This window comes from Phoenix dactylifera, chromosome 9 (genome assembly GCF_009389715.1).
Source record: "Phoenix dactylifera cultivar Barhee BC4 chromosome 9, palm_55x_up_171113_PBpolish2nd_filt_p, whole genome shotgun sequence".
NCBI lineage: Eukaryota > Viridiplantae > Streptophyta > Magnoliopsida > Arecales > Arecaceae > Phoenix > Phoenix dactylifera.
The window spans coordinates 19,187,688-19,208,115 of record NC_052400.1 but is presented as its reverse complement, the minus strand read 5'-3'; the positions used below and the strand labels follow the sequence as shown (position 1 = coordinate 19,208,115).

Sequence of the window (20,428 nt, the reverse complement as noted above, 5' to 3'; positions counted from 1 at the left end):
ACATATTTTTTTAAACTCGGTTCGGTATTGATTTAAAAAGCCTGGAACCCAAAAAAAAATCGCTTTGGTTGGGTTATCAATTTGAGTTTTCAAAAAACTAATTTAACCAATTCGATTGGACCCATATGTGTGTGTGTATATTCATTTTTTATTTTTATATATATTTTTATATTTAGTCTAGCATATTGAATATCAATCCTATAAAAAAAATATATATATATTTAAACTTAGCCTAATCCATGTAGTCCAACTTGTTGAACGTCAACCTGATAACTGAACCGATTTTTTTTGGATCGATTTAAACTATTTTTTTAATAGATTGGCTTAATTTTGGTTTCGATTTTAGTAAACTGATTTAAGTTGGTTTGGTTCCAAGCATAATCCTAAATCGACCTGACTCAAATCGTGCACGCCCCTACTGGCTGCCACCTATTGCCTCCACTTAGTCCTCATTTCTATCCTACTGAGATTCAAAGTGAGTCAGCTAATATCAAATGGTATCCATTTTTGTATCTATTTTGGATTAGATTTGAATGATGATTTCTCAGTTCCAACCAAATTCAGATATTTAGTTTAGAAATCTATCTAGGACATGGATTCAAATCTGGATATCCATATAATATGGTGGACTTTAGATAAAACTTGAAAATCAAACATATCTTAGTTAAAGTGCAAGCCACCGTACGATAATACTGCTACTAATTTATACAAGTGGTTTTTTTCACTTTTGAGAAGTGATAAATAACTATTTCATGTATATTATCATATTTCATATTTTATTCATAATTTGTATTTTAAAAATAAATTTTTATTGATAAAAAACAAAAACTAATTTTAAATTTTCATAAATTTATTGACTAAAAATATTTATAAGTATGAGTAACCTCTATATATTACCATATTTATATATTATTTTACTTATAAGCTCTCTGAAAAATAGATAATTCATTATTAGTTTTTATTTATGCTACAATTAAAGAGTAATGAAAATATGTGATAAAAAATATTAATATACTTTATATTATTTTTTATTTTAATTAATTTTAACCATGTTATACTAATAAACCAATTGGTCTCCATGCAATTTTAACAATAATATCTTAAATTCTTAATTATCTCATGTCGCATGCAATTAGTATGGTGAATTATATTATCATTATTTATGATTATATAACTAATATTACTTTTCATCGTGGAGTTTTACTAAAAAAATCTGATTTATATTCAAATAATAACCATTTTGTATCCATATTTGGATAGATAAGGTATCGATATAACTAATATCTGAGTTGTATCTATATCTACTATGGATAAATGTTGATATACTTACAAATATAATTTTAAATTTAGTAACTTTTTAATATCCATATTTGTATTCATAATTATTGAAAAAATTAAGCATAAATACGAATATATGATCCATTTCAGCCCAATTGTAGTTGGACCTTTACTTTTGAGCTCGAGCCTGAGTGGTCCCCAACGAATTTAGGCCATTTTTAAGCTCGAGCTAACCCGGGCTCTAAGACATGATCATATGTCCCATTTCTATTTCTGAGAGCCGGGCATTATTCAAAAATACCCTCCCGAACGGGAATATCCCGTTTCTACTTTGGCTCTTTCTTCTTCTCTTTTTGTTCTTTCTTTTTTTTTTTAAAACCCCCTTGAACTAGAATCAGCTTAGATTCCGAACCGCAATCCTTGAAACGCTTGGTTGTCACAGATCTTTCTCATGTTAGCTGAAACATGGTCAACCAGATCTTAGCTAGATCCAGAACAACCGTTGAAGTTTTTTTCTTTTTTTAGTAATTTTTAGTGGATGTCGTGCTGCCGGCACGAGGGCCATGTGACCTCTTGACCATTCATCTACTAAAACTATATTATTGTAATCCCTGCAAGAAAAAAAAATCTAAGCCACTTTGCTTGCCATTACGATGTCACTCGTACCAGTGAAAAAGATGCTTTTTCCAACAAAGATGGATTTGGTTTCTTACGATGGATCGGTGAATGGAAAGAGTGAAGAAGACAATTTCACTGCATATAACGTCAACCAAAGAGAAGATGAGTTGATTAGATGATCCTCATTGAATTAAGCAAGCAAATTGCAAATCTACACTGTCCTCAGGAACCTTGAGCAAGCAGATATATAGACCTGATGATGAACAAGGTTTACAGATAGTGGTGGTCCGTATGACTAAAATTGTAAAGAAAAACGTCAAAAAAAGACCCATCATTTTTGTTTTTTCTTTTGATAAACTGGAAATATTAAACCAATCTCGAATAAGTATATTCATGCGAGTCTAAAAATAAAATATTTCAAAATTCAGAAGGAATATCTTTTGCCGTTCTCCATAAAGTAGAATAAGTATAATTTGCTGCATATATTGCCATGCAGTCTACACCACTATTAGCCTTCAGATAAATATATTTTTGTTCTAATTCGCGAACAATCTATTTTGATAAGATGGGTATTGAATTTTATGAAAAGTGTACTAGAAAGCTATCTCACAACTGTCAATAAATCTTCCTGTAAAGTAATATGGGATGCCTTCAAAATTTTTTGAGCATATATTTTCATACAGCAGGGTAGTTCGGCCATAGGCACAATAGTATCCACTATCTAAACCCCCCGCTCGCATCTCTATGACAAAACTAGCTAGATGCACGAAATCACTTCTATTTAAATGCTTCTATCAAAATTTACCTCGGGGAAATCTGATGGTTTCCAAGTAAACTAAACAAAATGTGCACAATATGAAAGCCCACATTGGTTTCTTAAAAGTCAACTGCCAGTTCCGCAAAGTTCGTTGACTCATGAAGTAGTTTACACGCAAAAATTATGGAGCAGTTTAAAGAGTCGTGGCTAAAATCAGTTTATTAATGGTGGGTATCAGTAACCCAAAAAAAAAAGGTAAAGAAAATATATAGGCATTTTCCATGAATACACGAGACGTTGCTATATATATATTGGAACATGACAAAGCTCTAGCTTCGTCCCATATCTCAAGCTTCTACAGCAACCACTTTAATCTTCTATCAGCTATGACGGCCTCCAGTAGCTTCCTCATACTCTTCCTTCTCCCTCTGCTTGCTAGTATAGCTCATGGGTGGAATTCGTCACCTACTTTTTACGATTTCAGCTGCCCGAAGGTACACGACATTGTGCAGAAGGCAATGGCCGACGCCATCAGTAAGGAGCCAAGGATGGGCGCTTCCATCCTTCGCATGTTCTTCCACGACTGCTTTGTAAATGTGTGAGATATTCCTTCTAGCTAGTTTCACTTCATAGATTTCATTCTACCCAGTAATCTCAGTGGTGTTAAAAGAGACTTCTAAATGGGTACCTCAACCATCCTAAATTCTTTAAAATGCTTGTGCCACTTCATCAAAGCCAACCGGCCGAGATCTAAAAGCAATGTTGTGCAACATGCGGTGCAACTAGAACTTTATTTTACTGCTGCTACTACTACTATTATTATTATTATTGTTATTGTTGTTGGTTGATTTGCTCATTAGCTTGTCAAAGCTTAAAATAATTCTCTGCATACATCTCAGAGTCCAAATGCAGGAGCAATTTTCCGGTCAATTTCTTCACTTCTAGCCCCACAGCATGCTGGTACGAAGGAATATTATATATATCCTCTTCAACAAAACTAATTTTGTAGTTCTCTGGCACTTCCTAGTAATTATACACAGCTCTGTGGCAAAATCTTCGATGGTTATATAAATACTAGAAGTTTGAGACTGAAATTTTAATTTCATCAGGATTGGGATTAAGATTACCCCAGGTAATTACCCCTCCTCTCAAGGATGGCAAAATCTTTTATATCTCCATTGTTGATATAGAAAGAGAAGATGGACAGAGAACTTAACATAGCCATCGTATAGAAAAGGTGGCCATCCCATTTGATGGGCTATATTACACTATTTGCAGCAAAAGATCATCCAGATTAGAGCAAATTTGTACAACTTGCATACATGGTTGATTTGGATTTGTCGCGTATGATAAATTTGAAAATTACCTAAGAGTAGCAGAAAGTTTGTATCATATCAAGAATCATTTTTTTAAAAAAAAAAATTGAAAAATATCGCGTTTTTTTCCTTCTGTTACAGGGATGCGATGCTTCTCTTCTCCTGGACGATACACCGGCGTTCACAGGCGAGAAAAGTGCATCTCCCAATTTATCCGTTCGTGGCTTTGAACTCATCGACAGCATCAAATCTCAACTCGAAGAAGAATGCAAGGCCACCGTATCGTGTGCCGACATCCTAGCCCTCGCAGCACGCGATAGCGTCGTCTTGGTTAGCATCGACATCACCCCATGCATGCTTTTTAAATCTTCTTCTTCCTCCCGTTCTGTAACTCAAATATGATGTTCATCGATCGTGGCGTATCTCGCAGCTTGGTGGACCATCTTGGATGGTGTATCTCGGCCGCCAAGATTCGAGAACGGTGATTCCGCAACAGATCAGTAGCCTGCCTCCCCCGACGGCCGACCTTACCACCCTCGTCACCATGTTCGCAGCCAAAAATCTCACTGCTCAGGATATGACTGCACTCTCAGGGGCTCATACAATTGGCCTTGGCCGATGCGCCAACTTTCGCGATCACATCTACAGCGATACCGACATCGACCCTAGCTTTGCAAGCTTAAGAAGGCTGAGCTGCCCGTTGTCCGGCGACGACGGCAACTTGGCCCCAATCGATGACCAGAGCGAGAATAGCTTTGACAACAATTACTTCAAGAACCTTTTGGCTAAGCATAGCCTCTTTCACTCGGATCAGGAGCTCTTTAATGGCGGATCCCAGGATTCGTTGGTCTTGCAATACAGCAATGCCCCCCAGCAGGTTTTCTTCAATGACTTCGCCATTGCCATGGTGAAGATGGGGAACCTCGTCCCACTGGATGGAACTAGCACGGAGATCAGATTGAACTGTAGAAGTGTGAATTGATGATGATTGCTGGATCAAGAGTACATTAAAACGTAAGAAAACAAATTGTCATGAGAAAAATCATCATGTCCTTATATGCAATAATGGATCCACTAGAGCTGAAATAATGGTAGATTTATATCTACCATAGGATCCATGTTTTCTTATGTATCACCTTCTTATTGTTAATCCACCGTTTCAGCAATATTTTTTTTTTTGTTTTTATCCATAAATCATATTGAGGCTACTTAAGCCACCTGCCATAACGACCTGAATACAAATTAGGTACACGTTGTGCAAGAAAAAAAATGTATGAAGCATGATATATATTATTGGCTCTTTTGCAATCCTTTTAAACTTTTGAGATCAATTTGTTAGTTAACATAGCATTTGAACTTATATTTGCCGGAGGTCACAAGTTTTCCACCTTGATTCTAGTTAGTTACTAATTTTTAAACTAAATAATTTTAAGCTTTGGGACATTGTTGCTCGATCATTTGGAAGGTTCATGTTATGTGCAGTATTTCCAATATCGTAGTCTTTTTTATTTATTATCTTCTGCAAGTCAGATATTAGCCTAACCAATCCGCATGATTTCTTTAAGAAATCACAAATAATCAAACTTTCTCCTCCCAAGTAGCTATAATTCATTTTGAACCCTAGCAAATCAAGGCATCATCCTTGTCACAAATGCATCCGGCATGCCTCTTGCTTAGAAGAGCAACTTGATACCTTGCTTCCTCTCTTTTTTTTTTAAAAAAAAAAACCCATTTTGCAATTCATTCTTTCGAATAAACATTTATTTTTAGTCTATGAGAAAAATACGGTTTTCTTTTACAAATTGTTATGCATCTTTTGTATATTACTTATGCATAAGCTAAGAACTAAAAAATATTACTAAAATAATCATAGACTAGAAGTAAACATGATCATTGAATAGAGTTGAGATATGTTAAACTGCAGTTGATCCAAAAACCAGATCTCAATCTCCCCATCTAAGAAAGAGATAAACTCGAGAAACGTACGTGCACCAAACCAAAAAAATATTAGAAGAAGGAAGGCATTGTCATATAGGTTAATAAAATCACAATTATTTAAATTGGATTAGGGTCGTGTATCGCACTAGTAACAGAGACCATCATATAACAAATCCAACCCAACTCACCAGTGATCGCTGCATCAACATGCTAGCAGGTCAACGGGCCAATTAGATGCAATTTGGAAAGAGGGAAGCATGATAGTAAGGTTCAACGTACAATATATTGCAAGGACAGATCTTCCAATGCGGCAAAGGCTAAAGATTTTTTTATCCTATGAAAAAGTATATTTATAATAAAAATATCAAATTTATAAATAGCATAACCGGGATTTACTGTAGAACTTTTTGGATACTTGAAAAAAAAAATAGAAAACCAGGTCTTGTGATGATTTTATCCAACACAATCTTCTTTGGATGGTTGTAAGCTATTGCCGACCTCCTCTTTAGAGTAAATCAGAAAAGAATCAGGAATGCATCTTGCGCACCAAAGAAGCCATCGTTCTTGTGAATCCATCATTAGATCACTAACCGCACATATCTCAAAATATTCAAAATTTCATCGCTTATATCGGCATACATCTCAAAGTGACCAGCAGATGATAGATTCATATGAAGTTGGTTAAATCCTTTTTTTGCATGAAGGATCCAATTCTAACCGGATGCTGGCACGCTATAAAGTGCGTGCAACATTGGACTAGATTAAGGATACATGCTTGCTAACCAGTATACAATATATTATGTTAACTCAAACTTAATTCAATACAGAGCTCAGATCCGAAACCTACAAAAGAAGCATTAAATTGACCGGCAAATATGTTGGTTTCATTATCCATACACGGGACTCATTCTTGTTCCAAATGAATATGATATCTTGAGCTTTTTTTAGTCCTACCGGCTTTTATGAGAAGATATTTCATCCATATAAAATATATTTTTGAATGATGCATTGTTGGCACAAGGCCCGATACTAAGAAGTGACGGGCAGAACCTACGTACACTTTTTAACTAATAATTATTGCCCTCCTTCCAGAGATCGAGCTCTTCTTCGAGAAACAAATGGATGTAATTTATTCTTATAGCCAATTTTTTAAACAAAAGTCGTAGAAATATTGATCCATCCTAAAGGATATATTTGGTTTCAAACAATAGATTGAATGGAAATTATTGGGAGACGGATGGAGGACTCAGAACTTTAGTCTCATATCATAAGAGTAGCAGAAATGATTGTACTTTATAAGGAGAATCCATCTCTTTCCTTACAGTGGTCCTGAGCCACGTACGATGTTAAGCACGTACGTGCTCTTCCAAAATGGATAATGCCTCTAGTCGAAATGTAGTCACTTTTTTGCTCTAACAGGAATAGTAAAAGTTATGTTCTTTTCAATCCATCTTGCAGTGGTGTCCATTGATCGAGAGTTCATCTCATTGGACCAGCTAATTAAGTAGTTTAGAAGTCAACTTCTGCCTTCAATCCTAATTAAGCAGGCAGACTCGGAGCTTATTATTTTAACGTTCCATCGGTAGTGGTCGGCATCCCCGAGGAGGAGAGGAAGGAAGAAAAAAATGACAAAGAAAGAAGAAAACTTTTTTAACAATTCAGAAAGGTCTAACAAGTTGACACATAGTCCTAGAGAGTCTGTTTCTAAGGTACGGGTTATTTATATTTAATAAATGAAGTGAAAGTCTTCCCTTCGATGGTTCTTTCCCGATGTTGAAGCACCATAATAGTACACTATAGAGCAGGACATACATCACAACGCTCTCATCTCATCTTAAGCCAGGCTCCAATAGCAACTCGGTCATGGCCTCCTCTAATAGCTTCTTCATGCTCTTCCTCCTCTTTCTGCTTTATACCGTGGCTTATGGGTAATTGTCACCTACGTTTTATAATAGTGCCTGCCCAAACCTTCAGACAGCCATGGCCCAAGTCATCAGTAAGGAGCCAATGATGGGTGCATCCATCTAATGCTTGTTCTTCAGCAATTTCTTAATTGTAAATGTGTGATATAATCCCTTTTTTAAAGCAAATGTGTGACATATATAGTTCCTATTCTTATTTTATATCTTTTTCTTCAAAGCATGATAATTTGCTAGCCCCATGATATAATAAAGCGTACTAAATAAAATTTCGAATTTTATCAGTTACCTCAAAAAAGTGCAAAAATGGAACTCCTAGGATTTGAGAGGTTGAACCATATATTTTTTTCACTCCTGAAATATGCTCAACATATATAGAACGTGCAATTGCAATGAAAAAAACACAAAAAACTGCAGCTCCAATATTTTTGGTGTAAGAATAAGATGAAAGAGAGTTATATCTTTAAAACACTTAAAAATTCTAACAGAGAGATTTTGGATGTGAATTGTGTTAAGGGAGCATGCAGATAAAAGAGGAAGAGGAGAGGAGAAACTATCCGGCAAATTAATTCTTTTCTCCTCCCAACTATGCCCTCTGACATTTGGTTATTAGGTGATCCTGATCGGGCTAGCTGGTCATGGGCAGCCCAACCAAAAGATTTGATGTACATGTCAAAACTGAATTTAACTTAAACTTACATTTTTGAGACACAATTATTTATATTAAACTTTATTTTTCATATTATTCATTCTATATGGGTTAAACCTCCCATATGATATTCATTCTTAATAGAAACCATGCATTCTAGCCAGATCTGCAGGATTAAGACAAGGCTTAAACTCTTGGATTTCTTAGGATATGCAGAAAGATCGACTTGATCATTAGTTCGCTATTTTTTTTTTTTTTTTTTTTTTTTTTTGAGGCAATAAGAAATCCGGTTGAAATCAGATGAGGGCAGAAATAGTTAACCTAGGTTGTTAGTACTAGCTCGGAATGATTTTATCTACTGTACTACTTAGCGCCCTCTACTAATTTCCTGCTTGATCTTTATTAAATTACTTTCGCATTTCCTGCTTGTCGTCGCAAGAATCTAAAATTCCAGCTGGAGCAGCTGGCCCAACCTGCGTCCTTATTCAAACACTTGCTATACTATACTGCTTGTCCTTGCAAGAACCTCAATTTCCAGCTGGAGCAGCTGGCCTTGCCAATTCTTTATGCAATCCCATGTGATGCAATCAACATATACATAAGTGATAGTGTCAACTTGGACTTGACGCCCTCTTCAACATGGTTTGCTAATTTTTCAACGTGGTTTGCTATTTGTCTCGGTATGTTGTTCAAATCATTTTATCACAAGATTACAATAAACGTGTAACAACTCAGGATCTCACCTAAAATGATTAGCCGAAATGTATTATTTGGATTCTTTGATACTATATAAGTACCCAAGATCTAATCAGTAAATAATCTATGTGGGACTAAATACACGCTCACATGCCCGTATAGGTCCTCACATAATCTCCCTATTTAAGCCCTGACGTTCTCGTAAGACTAAAGGTTCAAATCCATTAAAATCTAATCGCAAGCACCACGATCAGCTCGTGGCAACTCCAATAGATCCGTGCTACATGTCTCCTGGTCTATATAGGTTGTAGGCCACGTCCGCTCTGATACTATTTGTAACAACCTAAGATCTCACCCAAAATGACTGGCAGGAAGATAATATTTAGATTTCTTGATCCTATATAAGTATCCAAGATCTACCCAACGAATAACCGATACGGGACTAAACACATGCTCTCATGCCTGCATGGATCCTCACGAGATGAGTATAATAGTGTTTGCTCTTCACAAGTTGAGTAATCTATTTTGTATGAGAAAAAAAAAATCTTCAGACAATCCGATACAATATGATCTAGTTCTACTTTTTTTTATAGACCAATCTATATATGTAAATACATACTATATATATATATAGTCAAGAAGAGAATCTATCTACTTAGGACGGGCAAAGATCAATTAGAGATAGATAGGAGGAGGAGGACAGATAAAGAGCATTGATCTATGGCGGAGGAGCTTGATTGGGGTGGGGGTAGAGCACTATAATTAGGGATCTGAAAATTAGGGCGAGAAGGGAATCGGGTCAAAATAGCTGGCGGATCGGTCCAAAAGGAGATTGGTTGGAAATAGTACAGGCTTCCGACGGTGCTTATTAGAATCATCTGGTAGATGGCTTTCGATGATGTTTTTATGCGCCATCTTATGTCTTGCTTGCGGATGGCTTCTGACGTTTTCTATTAACATTATCTTTTGTGTGGCATTTAGCGATGCTTATTAGCGTTGTTTTTTGCTTGACTTTCTGTGACGCTTCCTAAAAAGTGTAGAGGAGTGGTGGTGGATGACTTCCGACAATGCTTATAAGTATGGATGCTTATAATGAGCACCGCAATCTTCTTGCATAGTCGATCAATTAATCATACAGTCAGCAAACCTTTTTTTTTACGCCACTTTGGCGAACCCTGTAGCGATCATAATGAATGATTGGGATGGGTAAAGAGCATTTTCATTCCAAAAGCCTATGCCACTTCGACATGGTCAATCGATCAAAGTTTGCTGATCAAATCAAGCAACCAAATTGGAAGCCGACAACTTTGTCTCCAACGCTACCCAGCCCCGGGCACATCCAGGGCCAGTGGTTGGAAGAGATCCGAAGTATCAGAATGGCCTCCACTCGGTAGCGTAATCCAAAGGAAAGAGAAAACGACAATCAAGATTTCGGCTTTCATCTTATCACAAGTCAAACATTGCTTCCCGTGACACTCGTCGAAAGAATCGGGTTTGCGTTTTCGTCCACCGTCGTGGATGCTTCAAAACAGGATATATTAAAAACCATACGTTGGTTCGACGAAGCCCGTATTCCAGCACGAGTTGCCGATTCTTATGCAGGAAATGCATGGAACGACACTATAAATACAAGGACGTGGAAAGGCTCTTCCATCACACCCTCAACTCAAGCTTCTATAACCACATCAGGATAAGCTCAAGCTTCTGTAGCCACCATTAAACCGTCTTGAGCCATGGCCTTGTTCTCTAACACCTACCTCGTGCTCTCCATCCTCTCTCTTCTAGCTTGTGCTGCCAATGGACAGTTGTCACCTACGTTTTACAACCGTACCTGCCCAAACCTGCAGAGCATTGTGAGGTCGGTCATGGCACAAGCTGTTCAAAAGGAGTCGAGGATGGCTGCGTCCATACTTCGCCTCGTCTTCCATGATTGCTTCGTAAATGTGAGCCAACCATCCTTTTTCCCGGTGTTTCCCTTGCTCCTAAGCATAAGTTCTGCTTCTTTGTTTTTTCTATCAAATTTTTTGCTGTATCAGTAGGAATGCAAATGATCCAGCTTTGGCCGAGCCAATATATTCAAATTTTTCTAGAGGGCTAGGCTGACGACCAAGACTGGTCGATCCAAAACTTGGCTCGCAAACTGGACCATTCGCATCCGTAAATGGGTCTATAGCTTAACTCCACTTGGACATGAAAAGTTCAAAAAGTCTGGACTTCATGATCCGTGCAAAGCCGTGAATTTTCTCATCATTTCACCCGATCCACTATCAATTATATCTGGAAAAGAATCCAGCTGATCTATAAGCTATACAATGTATGCTGAGCCAGAAGAGGACTTGTTTTCTTTCTAAATAACAAAACGCAGTATATAGTTCGGCATTAACATAAGATTAGAGCAACCATTTTCTTTCCCCTTTTTACCTCCTCGCTGACTCTCGACAAACTCTCTATTTGCATCAGGGATGTGATGGATCTATCCTTCTAGACGACACGCCAACATTCACCGGCGAGAAGAACGCTGGCCCAAACGCAAACTCCGCCCGTGGATTTGAAGTCATCGACGCCATCAAAACCCAAGTCGAAGCCGCTTGCAGAGCAACTGTGTCGTGCGCCGACATTCTGGCACTTGCGGGACGCGAGGGAGTCGCCCTGGTCAGTATCAGGAACATCCTTCCCACCCCCTCTCTTTCGCCTGCAGGCAAATTAATGGCGGATCAGTAAAGCTAACGGACACGGTATTCCCTGCAGGTTGGCGGACCAACTTGGAATGTGCCACTGGGCCGCAGGGATGCGAGGACGGCGAGCCAGAGCGCGGCCAACAGCAACCTCCCCGGCCCCAGCTCGAGTCTGTCCACCCTCATCTCCATGTTCGCGGCCAAGGGTCTCAACGCTCGGGATATGACCGTGCTCTCGGGAGCGCACACCATAGGCCAAGCGCGGTGTACATTGTTCCGCAGCCGCATCTTCAACGAGGCCAACGTGAACGCCAGCTTCGCCGCCTTGCGGAAGCGAACCTGCCCGGCTTCGGGCGGCGACGGCAACCTCGCCCCCCTCGATGTCCGGAGCCCCGACCGGTTCGACAACGCCTACTACCAGGACCTCGTGGCTCGGCAGGGGCTGCTGCACTCAGACCAGGAGCTCTTCAACGGTGGGTCTCAGGACGCCCAGGTCCGGCAGTACAGCACCGATTCCGCGCAGTTTGCGAGGGACTTCGCGGCGGCCATGGTCAAGATGGGCAACATCAGCCCGCTGACCGGAACTAGTGGGGAGATTAGATTGAATTGCCGGAAGATTAACTGATGACGACTAATTGTTCGACATGATCTGGGGGAAGATTAATTTAGAGAATTTAAATTGGAGTCGTGGACCCTGGTCTCAGGGATTGCCACTTGTGCTCTTTGCTATTTTAGGGAGTAAAGCAAAAAAAAAACAAATAAATAAATGAATGGAGATTTTGACTGTTTGAGTAAACCGGAAGAGACTGGCATTCGTAATTTCTAATGTTGTTTGATGCGAAGATTCGTAGCTTTTTTTTTTTTTTTTGCTAAAATAAAGTATCATCGGCACCCAGTTGTCGCAAACCCACGCGCTGTCCGGAATCGATGGTATTTTGGGAAAATTTAGTCCCAGATAAGTTTAAATAATACCGCAGCGTTAAATCCGCGCGAGGGCCGTTGAAACCCCTTTGCCCGACCCACCTAGCCTATTCAATGGGCATTCGCCCATTGGGACCGAAGCTTGAAGTCTGATCAAGGCTCAGATCGGCCAGGAAGCGCTCTAGAAAAGATTGGTCCGCAGTGACAATTAAAAAATAATATGGTTATAGTGTTAGTTTCATGTAAATGCTGGAAATATAGAATAAATAAACAAATAAAAAGACTAACACCCTAAATTGCACTGGCCTAAACTCTATTATTTTTTAGTTGGGTTTCAAATTAGGCCTATTTAAAATATAATATTTTATGTGCTCAAATCCGACTCATGATCGGCGCCATCTTCAGCCAAAATTCAATTAGCTGATGAGTAACAAGATAATGTAACAAAGTAGTGCTGCACTTGCTATGAGAAACAAAAAAAAAAATAATAATAATAATAAGGCAACAAATTGGTCGTACCTGTTTCCACTTGGCAGCAATAGGCTGTTGCCTTTCTTGAAGCATGTCTGAAGAATCTATGAACTTGCCAAGGAGGCGTTGCAGAGTACTTGCACGATCAGTTAGATAGCACAAGAAGCTAGTATTGCTTGGTTGCAATTAATTTTCTCACATAAGGCTAAAGTTGCTCAACTCTAGCTAAGTTTCGACTTGATTAATGCTAGGTAGACATGCAGAAAGGTGGATGGATACAGTTTATATCCACTATGATGAGAAAAATTGCATGAGTTTTTTTTGAATTTCAATGTTCGATCACCATTAATGGCTGGCAAGTCCCAACTGGAAACTAAATTTCAGTTTCATGGTACTCTTTGTGGAAGCAAATTTGCATTTTCCCATATGCATTGAAGATGATGAGAGGAGGGAGAGAGAATTTGAGGGATATTATACACAAAAGTAGAAAAGAAAATATCTTATCCTATCATACATCTTAGGTATATATATCTCAGCAATAGCTCGATACGAAGTACAACTCTTTTATCTAATTAATTAAATCTAATGACTATCTCAAGACTTATCTCATCCTAACCTATAACCCAATTATGGTAATTCAATATGAAGGTTCATAATCCATTATAACAAGTGCTAAATCAGACTAACATTAAAAGCTATATACTAATCTAGCATTTGTCCATGATCCCACCATCAGCATTATTGATGCTGCAATATTACAGCAAAAAAAATCCTGTTTCTTCAATTATACAATCCCAAGTTTAGATTAAATTTCCAAAAAAATCCTCGTTTGATCCCTGCCTCATTTAATCCATGAATTTACTCTTGTAGCCAACGCCATCTCCACTGCTATGGTTAGAATATGCGACATCTCCTGGTTTCAAATTATCTTTTCGAGATATCTTAGGTTGATTATGGAGGATGCCCACCGAACGATCACCTTCTACCATATGATGTATCTTGTTCTACACCGACGACATCTAACCCAATTTTATATCATGTGACTTCTTTCATGGTGAACTTTCTTTTATTATTATTCTTATTTTTTTTTGGGTCAATATGTTTTTTTTTTTTTGGAGCAAAGACTATGGCCAGCACATGCGTCATTAGCACAGATAGATAAGAAGTCAAAAAAAAAAAAAAAAACTAATAGATCCGCCTGTCTCTATAAGCGTAAGTGACTCATCACCCACCGAACTCGATGTTGCTTGCTGGTCACTCATGGGTCACCCACCCTACTCAACGTTGATGGCATTTGTCCGCATCTATGCGCAAGTTGGCTCAGTGATATATTAAAATTTATTAAAAAAATATTATTATGAGGATCAGTCACATGATCATCCATAGCAGTGCAAATAAGTTTTGTTTAATCCCTAATCCGATCCGGCCTAACTCATTTAGACATGATTTGACTCAATTTAAAAAAACCATGGATCAGATCGGATTCTAAAATTGGACTCATTTTATTTTTGGGTCGGATCTAGGTTCACTAGATTTCGACCTGATCTGATCCGATCCAATCCATTTAATTTTTGAAGCAATTTTGAATTTCCTACCCTATAACCCGATCTGAACCCAGTACATCGTTAGGGCTCGCAAGGGTGCTTAAGACTCTCCAACTCTATATTTCTCTAACATCTTCTTGCGTTTGAGAACAAAAGAAATAGTAGAGACTATGTATACTGTCAAATGACATGAACTTTATATTAAGGCTTAGATTGGTTACACTAAATGGCAATATTGTTTTCTAAAGAAGGAAGTTTAGACTAATAAAGGCAAAATAGAGTATAAGTTTGCTACGTGGAAGAAGATAGATTCACAATGAATTATTTGCAGCTATTGAACTTTATCATGTGTTATTATTAAAACTATATTCATTATTTTGGCTCATGTATATTTTTCTAGCAATATGTTTTAAAAAAATAATAGTAAATGCATCCTAACAAAAATGTTACTGCTGAGTAAAACTAGTAGCAAATTAAGGAGATCATGTCACAAAATCCAGCTGGAGTAGCTGACTGGTGCCCTTATTTCACTCGCGATACTTACCGTTGCTTAGACTTCTTATTATATGCAATGTTGGCACGTCGCACGCAATAAGAGGCTTCGTGCAGGAGTATCAATAAAGGCCGACAGCCTGCTAACCCTATCCAAAATTGAACTGAAATATAGAGTTTAGGTACAAAGAGTAAATCTAATAAACTATTGGGTTTGGTTTAGGTTCCAAAGTCATATCCAAAGCTTTACTCTGTTGGCTTGGATTTGGATGCACCTATACAGGAAAACCTAAAACCAAACTCGATTATATATTTAATCCCAAAAAAAAATCAAGTAGAGAGTATTTAAACTCTAACCTATCTTATTATGTCAAATTTCAAATATATGATTAGTAGGTGTTAATAATAAATTAGTCTTTTTATAATACATTTATTATAGTCCACCATGGCCTGCTTCAATCGAACCAAGAGTTCTTTAACGATCAACCTATCGACTCGCTGGTTGGACATTAAAGTAGGAAAAGCAATTGAGTTAGGTTGGACCATATACAAATAGGCTCGAATATAAAATTGGTCAAAAATTGTCAATATAAATTTTTTTTATTAAATGAGTTAAAAATTTGAACATAAATCTAATTATTTTACTAAACAAATAACTAATGTATTAAATCAAGTTAAACAAATAGCTTAAGCATTGCTCTGTACTTTAGAACACCTATAATGCAATATTTGCCAATGACTTCTCAGCGGTCATGGCGAAGCTGGGGAACATCTCCGCTGTCTGGATTCAATGCAGATTAGATTGAATTGACACACATATGAGAAAGTAATTCAAGGGGTGAGAACTATATATTTAAGCGTAATAGTTGACGATGGTCTCAGGTGATTGTATTTATTGGTGTATTTGTAGTCAAAATTGTTTGCTGTCCGTATATAATTTATTTTTTGGGTGCAGTGAAGCAGCCAAAGTAAGAAAAGTTTTTTTTTTTGACAGTCGTAGCACTCGCGGTCAAGACAGATAGTCGTGTCATTATATAATAGTCTCTAAAGGATTCTCTTTTGGTCCTGTCACGTGTTGATATGTTATTATAATGCCCCGATTAGGGGACCCTGCACTGACTACGGAACCAATTCCGCGTTCCCATGTTTCCGTCACATGGCGCGTACGTGGTGGTTCGCCTCACATCCTCTATGGCTCTATGGTCGAATGGTTCGTTGGCGAGCGCGACGCATCCCATGTGCTGTCGGGCGCCTCATCACGCAGCACATGCATGACATAAGCATCCGTGCCTGTAAATCGGGGGGCAAAACTCGTACGTTTCCAAAAAGGACGTGAAATACTTTAATGGCCACTTTACCATGCGCAAACCTTGTTACCCACATAATAAAAATCTAAATGAAAACATGTAACGATAAATTATACGGCTCCTCGTGTGTCTCTTAAAAAAAAAACATAATTTGAATATATGTATGTATGTACGTACGTACGTATGTATATATATGTATGTAGTTATCTATTTCATACGGTTAGGATACAGTTTGTTCACGAACAAAATGGTAAAAGATGGGAATGAAAATTAGACCATATTCTCTGATACATCTAGTTCATGACTAGAATTGAAAAACTAATCGAACTGGAATTTAAATACTATAAGAGAATTCGTATTGAATTTTGAAAGATTGGAGCTTTTTTTTTTTTTAGAATTGAAATAGAAATGAGATTCCCTCCAACAAAATATTGGAATTGAAATCACTCATTTTCATTTCTATTTCAGAGTCCAACTTTTTCTAACTAAATATGTTTTTAAAATAATATTTTTTTAGATGCTGCTGATATTGTTTTGATTAAAAAGGCTATGTCTTTGCCAGTTGTAACATATGATCCACCTGGAATCCAGCTCCTGGTTTACATCGGCTCGACGGTGATGGGTTGGGGTTGTATCTTTTGCCACGCGAATCTACCATTAGATCATGGAGGCAGAGGCCGAACGACTAAATTTGGATGATCTGTGCGTGGGTGATCCAACGGCGGATTCGCGTGAAGAAAAGTTAATCCTCCTTCACACGAAAATATGCAACACCTTCCCCCAGGGTACATGGTTGCACTTGACTCAATATGGGCCGGGCCGGCCTGTTCTTGCAAATCTATTTGGTTTGTGTACCGGGATGGCGACACCAAGGTCTGGGCCTTATTGGGGTCATTCGGGGGGTTTGGGACCAGTTCGCTTTTGGACCGAAGATATGGTCCGAGTCCAATGAAAGCCTACCTCGCATCGGCCACCATCCCAAATATCTGAACCAATTTGCTCAATCACATACAGAGGCAGGGCTTTGTAGTCAAATGAACTGTGCCTCCTATATATCAATTTGTCAACTCTATGTTGATGCCCCTTTGCCTCAATTATGGGAGATGGGGCCGAAGAGTGTGAGACAAAGTAAATTCCACTCTAATGACAAAACCCAACGAAGAGTGGGAGATAGCTCGACCACAATTGTTAATGGCAACACGCATAACACTTCCAAGGAGCAAGTGAGAAGCATCCCTAAAGTTGCTATGTCGACCTTGCAAATTGCAGTCTGATTAGATTAAATTCAGGATGAAAGACCTGAAGAGCTTGGTTGTCACATAATTTTCCTACGTTAAGAGAAACAGTGAAATAACTCAGTTCCAGCACTCCTGACTGACAAAATCATTTAATCAACAGAGCTTCATGTTTGTCTACATAAACTGGATTCTTTTCTTTTTTATTTTTCAACATCAAAAGAAAGAAGAAGCTGCCAGCGTGGCTTGGTGACTTGACATGGGATCCACCTTCACCTTGTTTTTCTTCTTGTTTTTTTTTTTTTTTTTTTGAGGTAAATTTGTAACCTTCTTTCGGCTAATCCTTTTGGTGAGATCTTGGATCATTATGAATGGTCTTAGACTGGACCCAATTTATAATCCATGTTCATCAAGAGACACTGGGATATAGGCTTATTTGCATCTCATCACAAGCTAATCGTAGTGTTTGTGGTTGGATTTAATTGGATTTGCACCAGCCTAACATTAGATCTAATTTGATTCAAGCTCCTAACAAGGACGCCAGGAAGGATCTTTACGATGTTAAATCTAGTTTTATGATACAAGGAATTAGGGCTTTTGGGAAGACCTTTTATGAAGTAAGAGGTTCCTTCCCAAGTGCCTAGGTTCTGGGTGGTAATTTGCAGCTGCTTGATCTTGACTTAAAAGGTTGGGGTTTCACATGGTGTAACCTTTGATGGTGAAGCTTTGTTCGTCTCCATGTCTCTTCGGAATGAGTCCTTATTTCCATTGAGGGCCTTTTTTTGGCAATCTAACAAGATTTGGGTTGAATTTTCTAACAAATTCATGAATTAGAAAGCTCATTTGAATATAGCGCATATCAAGCCAACACCCAAGTCTGAATCCAGTGGAAAGAAAAAAAAAAAAGAAAACCTCTATGGGTTTTTTCTTCTTACGGACCGATAAGCCTAAAAGCTGAAATTTAAGCTGGGATTTAGACAGACTTTTAAATGATATGGGCTAGGTGAGTCCTGCAAGAATATTAAAACAGACTCCAAGTTTCCTAACCATGTCCGAATCAGCTTGGAACCCGTGGGAACGACGGAAGGGGGCTCTGAAGTTTGAACTAAGAGCTGGGTCGTGCAGCAGCATTGCAAGTAGCAATGTGATTGTGCCCACAATGATTGGACGGTAACTTTTTGACGTGAAAAAGCTTTTCGGGAGATAATATAAAGTTCATGGAGACAAATGAAGAGGACGCAGTCACAGGCGGTGCACTCGGACCGGGTGCGCGTTTAAGGCGCAAGAGCTCGCAAGCGGCCCCCGTCCTTTCTTCATTTTCCCCTTTCTTTCTCAGAGATTTTTAACAAAAATCGGGATAAGCGGACGTAGCAAGTTATTTCCTGAGAGGATGATAATTTTAATTCTTACGAGGTTGATGTAATTTAGCATGTTTGACTTGTTTTAATAACAAGAAAAGTGGTAAGTGATTTCTCACTTTTTCTAAATCTATCGGTAGTTATTAAATTATTATATTCATGACTTTTGAGTGGTATTATTCATGATGCATGAATTTGATGGATAGTATATTATAAAATATTTTATTTTGGAATAATAAGACAATATATAATCTTATTATGGATATGATTGATTTTGACACCGCATGATTTTAGAACTAAAATATGAAATCTAGAACTATCTAAATTTTGACTTGGTTATGCTGAGGATCTCGCCAATGACGGCTAATACGTTGGCACACAAATTGTCCTAAAAATTGTGTCCAATATGAAGAGCAACATACCGCAAGCAGATACGCGGTCCTGAAGGACTATATTGCAAGATGATGCGCAACTCATTACAAGAAAATTAGCCAGTGTTATAGCCCTGCTACAAGAAAGGTATGGGCATAACTCAAAATTGATAAGATGAATTCAATATTTTTAAAAAAATTGAATCCATAAATTAAAATTTAATATTTTAAAAAAGATTTAATTCATATATTAGTACTACATGTATGCTTATTTTCTATAAATTATTATCTATTTAATTGCCTGTTTTGGTTAGCTAAAGTGATTACCTATTTTCTGCACATATCCTTATCAACATCACTGGTGTAATTATTGCCTTGCAAGCTAATGCTATTGCTAAGTACTCTCGTAAACATATCTGCAGCTGGCGGAAGATTTTTTTTGTCTTTTTTTAAACTAGAAAATCCAAGGAGCAATATGACTTCTCATCTGGATTGCACCTCAAAGTACATCAAGCAAGTCTTCAATTATACTGCAAGAAAAGAAACAAGGAAGACTAAGGACATCTCCCCATGGAACACCCCAAATCACCGTAAAAGCTATAAAAATTTGCGAAGCAATACAGTTATGCTAATATAACTGACAGGTATAAAGAAGTCATCCACAACCGTCCACAATAGAGCAAACTCTATACAAACTTGCTTAGCGCAAAGATATGGATACCCTAGCTATGTTTCATTAATGTTCAGAGATCGCGCATTACCAAACAAAATTTTTGATATTGCTTCGTATCCCGCTCTTAACAGGTAGCAACCTGATTGCTAGGATTCCCCATGCAAGTCCTGAAGTTCTTAAACATATCATTGCAGATTCAGATTTTAAAGA

At 37.9% G+C, this 20,428-nt stretch overlaps 1 protein-coding gene across 2 annotated transcripts; it reads left to right on the top strand.

Moving 5' to 3' along the window:
* The first annotated feature begins 2,981 nt into the window (after positions 1 to 2,981).
* Positions 2,982 to 12,665, top strand: LOC103710758 (peroxidase P7-like). 2 transcript variants are annotated; one of them, XM_008798127.4, is made up of 4 exons: positions 2,982 to 3,249; positions 4,111 to 4,299; positions 4,400 to 4,942; positions 12,052 to 12,665. In XM_008798127.4, exons 1-4 carry the CDS (start codon positions 3,040 to 3,042, stop codon positions 12,469 to 12,471), a joined length of 1,362 nt encoding a protein of 453 aa, XP_008796349.2. In that variant the 5' UTR covers positions 2,982 to 3,039; the 3' UTR covers positions 12,472 to 12,665. The 2 variants fall into 2 exon arrangements, with proteins under 2 accessions (XP_008796349.2, XP_008795235.2); XM_008797013.4 differs by lacking the exons at positions 2,982 to 3,249; positions 4,111 to 4,299; positions 4,400 to 4,942 and adding exons at positions 10,815 to 11,114; positions 11,632 to 11,823 and having other exon boundaries at positions 11,920 to 12,665.
* The last annotated feature ends 7,763 nt before the right edge of the window (positions 12,666 to 20,428 follow it).

Coding starts and splice junctions, on each gene's coding strand:
- LOC103710758 (XM_008798127.4), top strand. CDS start 3,040: ATGACGGCCTCCAGTAGCTTCCTCATACTCTTCCTTCTCCCTCTGCTT. Junction 4,300..4,399: donor CACGCGATAGCGTCGTCTTG/GTTAGCATCGAC, acceptor CGTATCTCGCAG/CTTGGTGGACCATCTTGGAT. Junction 4,943..12,051: donor TCAGATTGAACTGTAGAAGT/GTGAATTGATGA, acceptor TTCGCGGCCAAG/GGTCTCAACGCTCGGGATAT.